The sequence below is a fragment of the Nesoenas mayeri genome, assembly GCF_963082525.1.
Source record: "Nesoenas mayeri genome assembly, chromosome: 5".
Classification (NCBI taxonomy): Eukaryota; Metazoa; Chordata; class Aves; order Columbiformes; family Columbidae; genus Nesoenas; species Nesoenas mayeri.
Genome location: NC_137548.1, coordinates 40,945,314 through 40,954,700, shown reverse-complemented (window position 1 = coordinate 40,954,700; position 9,387 = coordinate 40,945,314). Strand labels below are relative to the sequence as shown.

Here is a 9,387-nt window from a genome sequence, read left to right as displayed (position 1 = left end):
GGATGGTCATATGCTGAGCAACTCCATACCATTTGGTCGTGTGGATGGCGGAGATTATTATCCACCGTGACTCACAGGAGAATGCAATACAATCGCAATACAGTCACTTTGAAAAACAGTGTTGTCACTCCCTACAGTAAGTAGGTAAGAAAGCGAGCCCTGAGAGGGGCTGGCAACAAATGCTTCCTCCCAAGTCTGTTCTGTGTGTATCTACATGTAATATGAGACTTGTAAAGTCATATTCGTATGTGTAGATGATATATAACTCTGCATACTTATATGGTGATTTCTTATGGCATTGACTGTTGCACCATGTTAAATACATTATGTTTTGGTTTGATGACTCATTTTAGATATGCTGTGTTTATTTCAGCTCCAGAAATAGAAACATTGGCAATACCTGGGTAACCTGTTGCAGATGATGGTACCATCAGGAAGGTTGTTTAAATTCTTATGAGTCGATCTTTTTTAATGTAAATACTATATGTATGATTTATGTGACATTTTCATTCTGACAGCTTGGCATTTATCACAAAATACAGATAACACATATGATGTGTTAGTTTGTCACCTCTAAAAAAGAATAACCATCCTAGACACATGGAGGAACCAGGTTTGGGCTCAGGGTACTGATTATGGTTGGGCTGGGGCCAAACTAGATAACACTGAAACCTACAGAAAAATCCAAACTTAGATCCACCCTACAGTGACCCAGACTTAGTCCTCCATTCTACACTGTGCCACCCACCGCCCCCAGGCAGAGCTGGGAGTTTCGAAAGTAGGAAAGGAAAAGGCCTGAATTCAGAGCTCAGATTCATCCTCAATTAACTTGTATTCTGAAGTTGAAGTAAATTCAACTCTTTAACATGGTTACCTGTTATTTTCTTAATTCACACAAAAAGTTAAAACCAGCACATATGGAAGACGTAAGATCTGGAGGAGGCTGAAGCTTCACGGAACAGAGAAGCTGGAATATTTCAACACAGTGCTTTACTGAAGGAAGTGGTAGGGAGGGAGACGAGAAAGGAGAAAGGAAGAGATGGTAGAATAATATAAATTAAAGGAGAACAGAGTTCAGTTGCAGCTAAGATAATTCCAAAATGAGCAGCATAACTCAGTTATGGCAAGCTTAGCCCAGACACTGGCAGAATGAGTTTCAGTCTTGTGTAGCTGTTGCAGCCACTTGTGGACTTAGCGTGGCCAGTTTGGTCCCATATGCGCTTCAAGATGGAGAGTTATATTTGGGTCCTCAGAAGTGAGCATGTTAAACAGTATTATTATCTGACATGAACAAGCTCTGGCAATCCCATTATTATGATGGGTTGGGCAGGGAATGGAGGTGGTTTATGCCTAGTTTAACCTTTTCAGTGTCCTCAAAAGCCACTGTAATATCCAGCAGCTCTCAAGCTGTGTCCTTGACAGGGTTTGGAAAGGCCAGAGGGTTTCTGTTAACTCACTCCTTGTGTTCTGGCCCAACTTTGTGGCATTTATTTGAGAAGCCGTCACTAAGCTGCAAAATCCCTCACAGACATGGAGCTGTAGCCTCTGGTGGTGACTGAAAAGCTGGGAGCAGCTCCTGTTCTGGCCTGGGGCTGAATATGCTGGTTTCAATAGATTGCCCATTCAGGAAGCACCTAAACAGCCACCCTGGGTCTCCTACACGGTAGAGCAGAGCTACTTCTGTGACCCTTGAATGCCACTTCATCACTGCTCTTGCCATTGCTGCAGCTTCCAAATGCAGGATGAGGAATCTGTTCCCTAGTAATGGGAGGGGATAATGCTACTCTTCAAATCCCAAGTCAGAAGATGGAGCAGACAGGTTCTTGAATCCAAGTGCAAATCAGGCAGCTCTGTGGAAAAATATACCTTGTGCAAAACACCGGGATTTTATATCCAATTGCAGACTGACAACTTTGAAAATGGAGTAGTGGCAAGTGCCAGCATCTTTTGCTGAACTTTTAGAACTATGGCTTCTCATGTGGAAATGGGTGTTTTGGGGTGCTTTTTCACTGGGATAATCCATCTGTGTCCTGTGTATTTCAATAATTAGAAGAGGCTGAACAGCAGAGGAAGGTGAGAAAGTCCAGCAAACACTTCTCTCCCTCCTGCCTTCTCTTTCTTCCTTCCCTCTGTCCCTCCTTCCCTCTCTTCCTTTTTCCTTCTCCCTCATCTTCAGAAGTCTCCCAGAACCATGAATTCACCTCTTGAGTATTGTGCAGCCCTTCAGGCATTTTCTAGAATATGCCTATGCTGCTCAGCAGGTCCAGGGAGATGTGACAATACATTGTCGCAACAGAAGAAGCAAGGAAAGAACATAAGCCGGGAAGGAACCGTTTTGTTTATAAGCCACTGTGCTGTGTCCTGTGTGTATGAGCAGTGTACATTGCCATTGGCGTTACAGCCTGGCAAACAAAGCCATGTTGCTTAATCCAGTGACACGAGGGGCCAGGAGACTTTATTTGTCTTTGGTTCCTAAAAGCACTTCAGAACCACCAGTTCCTTTGATTTCTGTACGGTAATATTGCACTCTTCCATAAGTTTTCCCACAGCAGTTTGCTCTCCAGCTGGCAACATGTGCAGGATTGCAGTCCAATTTTCAAATGACTCCTCCTGCCTATCACTGTTCACACAAAGCCCTTCTCAGAAGAGCTGAAGCCAGATCCCCTGCTGGGGAAAATTCCCTTTGGTTTACTGCTTCCAGCACAGCTTTGGTCTCTTACACCAGCCTAGAGTCTGGCCTGTGCCGTGCTACAGCTTCCTGTCCCCTACTCCCCTTTGCAGATGAAAGCTCCTTTCCCTTTCCCAAAGCCTTTGGGAGCATCACAAATGACACGTGGAAGAAGCACAATGTGCCTGCTGAGGCAGAGGCATGCTCTGGGCACATAGCATATAGTCAAGCCTCTCTCAGCCACTGCCTCCCTACGTGGGCTTGGTCAAGTCACCACACCTGCCCGTGTCTCCTCTCTCCTGCTTGTACACCACAGTGTTTCCTGAGCCCACAGGACCAGTATAAACCTCAGTAATTGTAAGGCTGGAAGAAATCCTTAGAAGGAAAATGCTGGAAAAACACAGCATTATTCCAATGGCCATTATTTTTTCTCATGAGACAACTAAAATCTAAAAAAGTAGCTGCTCTCTAGAAGATTCTGTCGCCATGAGTAAATGCAGAAACATGCGACACACTTGTATAGATGGGTATATATGGATATACGGGGGAGAGAGAGCAGCGACAGCAAGTGCGCATGAAGCTTTTAGCAAACACCAGCACAGAAGGTCTCAGCCCAAGAGCTGTCGTGATCCCGGTGAGAGGCATGTCACGATTTCGTGTTCCTAGGAGCACCCAGGCTTGCTGCAAGCTCTCAGGTGGATGGCTTCTCAGTGTCTCCTCCCAGTCTCCTCATTGTGGCGGGAGGTGCTGGAGAGGGAGTGATATTTCCATTCCAGTAATGAAATCTTATTGGCGTTGCTTCAGTCCCCCAGGAATTCCTATCAGAAATGCAAATGGCTAGGGGCTGGGCTGGGGGGAAGATGAGGAATATTAGTTTGGGAAGGAATTATGTGAGCTGGTCATGCCTCGGTTTCTCTATACCCCTGGTGGGGATAACAGTGTGTCCCCACGCTCCCCTGTTTAGCCAGATTTCCAGAGTATTGCAGGAGCCATTGGCTACGTGTTGCACATTGGTGGCTATGGCAGAGCTGAAAGCTGCATCATGTTGCAACGATATTGCTCCTTATGGTGCTTTTCAGCCCAGATCCTCACCGTAACTCCTACAAACCGGCAGCACCAGATTATTTTTTTCATTTGGTGACTTTTCCACACCCTACTAGTAACTCTGTGGCTGCAGAGATCTCCTTCCTCCTCTCCGCCCCTACTTTTCCGCTAGTAGAAAAGCGGGCAAGGCCGAGGCGATTCTGCTTGAAGGGCACGGGTGCACCTCCTCACGTTGCTAGTGCTCCTCCACACACCGGGCACTGGGACGAGGTGGCCGTTATCCCTGGAGTCGGGGTCCGGCTGGTGAGGGGAGCACAGCCGAGGCAAGGAGCCAGACGGGACCGGGCAGGGACGATGGGGTTGGGGCTGCTGTGTGCATGAGGTGAGGTGCTGCTCATCCCGGCAGAGCCTTGGTTTGGAGAGGCTGAGCCCCCGTGGTGGCCTCAAGCTCTCCTCGCCTGGGGATCTGCAGGGTGCACGAAGGGGCCAGGCTGGCGTCCTGCTTCCATAAGTAAGTAGGGGAATAAGTGACCTGGTTTCCACCCCCGCCCGCTGCCCAGGCAGCTCCCGCCGATGTGGGTCACCCGCAGCCGGCGCTCTGGAAACCAGGCCGCCCCGTGAAGCAGTTCCCGGGGGGCGCCCCCTCCACAACCCCCCTCGCCCGCCGCCTTTCCGGCCCAGCCCGCCCTCTGGAGGGGTCCGACCTCCGGGCACGGCGCGGTGCGACGGGGTGCGCGCCCCAGGTCCCGTCTCGGAGCGGTGAAGCGGGGGCGGCGGGCGCGGTGATTCGCTGCTTCGGGGGCGGCGGGCGCCCGGCTCATGCATATTCATAAGCGTGATGTCAGAGGGGGAGAACAGCGCGCGGTGACCGCCCGAGAGCGCCATTTCCTGGAGGAGAAGGCGGCGATCGAGGAGCGGCGGGTGTACGGACCCGCGCGGAGGTGCTGCTGAGCGGCGGCTGCGCGCCGGCAGGGGGAGACCGCCCAGCGGCAGCGCCCGCAACGCACCCGCCCCGGCTGACCCGCTCCGTCGACCCCAGGCGGGGCCTCCTGCCCATCGCCCCGGCCGGAGCCGCAGCCAGAAGTTTGAGAGTCCCCGCAGCCTCCCGGAGGAGCCTTAGCCGCTGTCGCCGCCGCCGCCTGCGCGGGCGGTGGGAGCCCCCGCGACGCCGGGAGCTGGGGGGAGGATGGTGGTGCGGGAGCGATGGAGCTGAAGCGGAGCATGGCGATCCCGCGGCTCCTCTTGCTGGGACTGTGGGCTGCGGCTCTCCGGGACGTCGCCGCCGTGGCAGGTGAGAGGGGCGGGCGGTCCGCTGGCGGGCGAGGAGCGTGGCCGCTGCCCGCTGAGGGCCGGAGCCGCAGGGAGGGGCGGTGGGGCAATGACCCCCGAGCTCCCTGGGCGCGGCGGGAGGGGCGGCGGGGCACGGCTCCCGCCGCCGGGTCGTGATGGGGGCTGCCCTGCCAGCGGCGCCGGACCTGCTCCCTGCCGCCGTCCGGGTCCCCCCGGGCAGCCCCCGCATCTACAGGTGCTGGCAACCCGCTGAGGGCGACCGCCGGTCGCGGGGCTGCCCTGCCGAGAGCAGCTAGGTGCCCGAGGACCCGCCGCCGGGCAGGGGCGGCCTGACGCGGCGCCGGGGTGCGGGGTCCGTCCGGTGTGGCGGCCGCGGGGCCTTGGGCAGCCACAGGTGGGGGTCGGGGCTGGCCCGTTTTGGGCCCCCGCGCTTCACCGCCGGTCGCGGGGGGCCTCTGTGGGACCAACGGCTGGGCCGGCTACGTGGCGCTTGGGAGTCGGCGGGGAGCCCGGGCTGTGCGGTGCTGCGAGCCTCGCCCGCCCGCCCGCAAGTCCAGAGTAGTAAGTCGCAGCTCAGATAATCCTCCTCCTTGTCTGCGGAGGCATTGCTCTGGTATTTGCCTAGCGCGGATCGCCGCCGAGGAAATCCGGGCGCTAACGCATTCCTGAGTGGCTTTTGTTGGTTTTTCCCTCCTGAACTCATTTTTCTAAGTTTCATACCCGAGTCGGCAGGGAAAGGCGGCGTGTGAGAGCCTCTCGGCGCCCGGACGAAGCTCCCGCCGGCTGCCCGGAGGTTTGGGCTCCGCGCTGAAGCGATGTGAGCGCAGTGGCACGGAGCCGGAGAGCCGGTGGGACAGGTCGGATCACTAGGTCAGGGTCCTAAGGAATCTGAGGAGCAAAAACCCTTTCCCTTGGTGTGCATGGGTAGACATCTTCCTCTCTCTACACTCTCAAAATAACTTAACAAAAAGCATGCTTTTGCTCCTAGGAATCCAAATATTCAGAGGTGGCAAGTTAAAAAAAAAAAAAAAAAAAAGTAATGTATTTTGACAACTAGCATGTTTATTTGCTGTCAATTGTCTGACAACTGGTTGATAAGAAATTTAGTATAATTTTATTTCCTAGGTATACATTTCACCTCCTGCAGCTCTTACAGGTAGGCTTGGAGGAACTTGTTTGGATGAGGTTGTTTCTTGCATTGGCAAGAATGTTATCAGATGAGAAATGGTGAGTAGGAGAGTAGAAGGAGGAATTAGGTGGAAATTAAAATCCGTGTTGGCTTCCTATGTGCTTGTTCCTGATACCTGTAGGAAGAGATGCTGCAGCTGAAACTGGATTTTTGTCCAAAACCTATGCACTTATTAAAAATCCTTGATCAGTTTTTCTTCATTTCAGTTGATCTTGATGGAGGGATTATACTTAGGTGATGTGGAGAATTACAACTCAGGCTGAACACTTGTACTGTATATTAATTTCCTGCATTATTAATTTGTATGGGAACTGAAAACCATAAAGGGTCTCTAACAACACTTATTTGTTTAATTTGTGGATAACTCTTTGAGCAGAGCAGTCTGAAGAAAGCTGAGAAGTTTGCTTTTCCTTGAAGGCTCCTGTAATGGAAATGTCTTTCAATTTGTGTGTGTTCAGCAGCCTGGCTACATCAGTTTTCTGTAACACAGAGAGCTGCTATGAAGCTTTCATGTTTTATTCCCATATTGTGAGTGGTGAAAGGGAGGATGCTTTCTGGCATGCACTGGGACATGTAATTTGTGTTACAGATGAGTTAAATAATGCAAGGTTGGATCATCCTCACCTAAGGTGATTAAATCCTTAGCCCAGCAAACAAGCTGTAGCAACTAAACTAAAATGGTCATCTTCTCGTTTTTTCAATGCTCTCTGTGAATTTGTGAAATTCATAAGAGCAGATAGAAAGGCAAAAGGACAGAGTGCGGGGAAACCAGCTGTTAACAGACCAGGGGATCTTATTAAGGAAAGGAGCTCTGCCTGTCTTGTGGGATTGCTCCCAGACCACTGGTGCGCTGCTGGGTACCAGCTGCTGGTGGCAGAGCATGGGCTGGTCCCCCAGTGCTGGCTTCCCCTTCTTTCAGCCATAACAGCCATGCTGTGAGTCTCTGGGCTGTTGCTCTGCCCTTCGAGGTGGTGCCCTCGTAGCTGGGGGTGGGGCGGCATGTTGGCAAGAAGGGAAGTGGCACATGAGAAATCTGTGTTTGAGCACTGGTCGGGTTGTAACAGAGTTTGAGAGCAACAGGGCTGCTCACCTGGCAGTGCTCTGAATTTCACAACTGGCTTTTCTGTCTGGCTTGGTAGGCTAGCGAGGCATCCTGTGAGGGGCTAGCCAGACGGCAAACTGGATGAAATTGTAATATATCATGATGCATGGCTGTGCGAGAGCAGCAGAGCGATGGAGTAATTTGTTTCTGAGGGATGTGGAGGCTACTGTCAGGGCATAATACGGAACTAGGCTAGACCTGTTTTGGTCTGTCAGTCCTGTGCCACTGCATAGGAAATGGCCACTCTCTCTAACAAAACTAGCTTTACATTTATTTACCACCTTCTTTCTTTCCCACGGTCTCCTTTGATCCTCCCGTTTCCTCCTTTGTATGCTTTTCTTTCTTAAATGCGCTTAGATAGTTGGCTTCCTTGTTTTCTCATGGTAACACATTCCATATATTCGCTTCTGCTTCAGGGAAACACTCCCCATCCACCCACATATATGGCAGTGCTCCAGGCCAAATTCTGATCACTTCTGTGTCGATGTAAACCTGAGCAGCTCCAACTCTGGCCCTGCTGCTGTGGGGTCACAACTGTATAATTCTGAGCATAATGTGGTCCTTTGGCTGGTCAAGGGAGGCTCGTTTGAGCACCCGCCCACGTCACACGACAGAAATATCTGTTCTGTAAACAGTTCTGCTCCTCAGCGAGGTGTGCTGTGGAATAGGCTTTGCTTTCATGGGTTTTGCAAATTGCAGAGAAGCTTTCTGTAATGCAGAGGAACAGTGTACGCTGAATAACGAGACATAATTGATTCTTTCTCATATCCCAGCTTTTACAAATGCATACAATGGAGCGAGCACAATGATTTCTTAGCAGCACAGGAACACCATAGCCGAAATTCAAGCCTGGGGAAAAGAGGGAGGTGTGTGGTACCATGTTGAGCAAACGCACTTAGCACTGCTGGATCACTGATACGACTAAGCTCCCTGCTTTTCTGTCCGACTCTGCCCGGGCACTGCTCTGCAGAAGCTCACCCTGCTGTTACAGGAGTTGAAAAAAGCCCCGCGTACAGACTGAGCCACCGCTTTTCTCCAGCAATTGTGCTTTTGGTACTTGCCTTTGACTGTTGCTTAGCAGACATAGTAGAGCAGTGCTGAAACTAACAGACCCATCTGCAGTGTGTGCTGTAGGATATGTAATTCCAGACCACCAACCTGGAGTAATTTGCTGTACTCCAACCCCCCTTCTTCTGGGGGTGGGGCGGAGTAGTATTTTTTTTTTAGGTATGAAATTTACAGGACCTCCAATCAAATTAAAGGTGTCCCAGGGTCAACCCGTCAAACTAAATTGCAGCGTCGAGGGAATGGAAGATCCCGAGATGTTGTGGATCAAGGATGGAGCAGTGGTGCAAAGCGTAGACCAGGTGTACATTCCAGTAGATGAAGAACACTGGATCGGCTTCCTCAGGTACAACAGATGCAGAGAAGGAAGAATATCGCGGAAACTATTGCACAGTTTTTCTGCTGTCAGCTATATCTGTGCAACTGCAGTGACCTTGTCAGGGCAGAGTCCTTAGGTCTGCAGTTCAGCTTCTGGCAAGGGCATAACTGAGAGCAGAACTGAGCTACTGAGGGCTGAGACTTTATGCACTAGAATCATATTGGTTTCCTAACTACTGTGGTGATAGGCGCTTTTCTAATGCTTGTGATGCTTGAGACGTGACTTCAAGGCAAAAGGATGTTCTTGCCTTGTTTGTTCATCTTGTACTGCCATACAACTGGAAGATTAAGGTCTTACATGAAGAGGTTTTCTCTCTCACACTCATTCTGTTCTCTTTTTCTCTTGAGCTGTCAGTCTGCCTTAAGGGTGAGGATTGTCAATTGACATGAGACTCCCAGGACTATGTCCCTTTCCTTTCTCTAGGGATGAGTGTTTCTCACCTGAACCATCCCCGAGTCATTTTGCAGAGACTTTCCTAATACATTCACATTACCTGATATCAGTCCTGCACTGCTCAGAGGTGCAAAAACTCTCTTCTGCAAAGTAGCTCTCTGTGCCTTTATTTCAGCAGAAAGGGGGTGTCAGCTAGTTCCGGAAGTACTGAGTTAATCAAGACCCAAGGTTCTGCTCTGGCTTTCTCCATGCATAAA

General features: G+C 51.0%; 1 protein-coding gene across 1 annotated transcript in view; it reads left to right on the top strand.

Annotated features, from left to right (window-relative positions):
* Nucleotides 1-4,915: 4,915 nt before the first annotated feature.
* The window catches only part of TYRO3 (TYRO3 protein tyrosine kinase), a gene marked incomplete at both ends in the record, with an annotated part of 40,210 nt that continues 35,738 nt past the window's right edge, over nt 4,916-9,387 (top strand). The window contains 2 exons of the mRNA XM_080345518.1: nt 4,916-5,003; nt 8,521-8,704. Of these exons, the coding sequence (XP_080201644.1) occupies nt 4,916-5,003; nt 8,521-8,704 (272 nt within the window). The remainder of the gene's footprint in view (nt 5,004-8,520; nt 8,705-9,387) is intronic.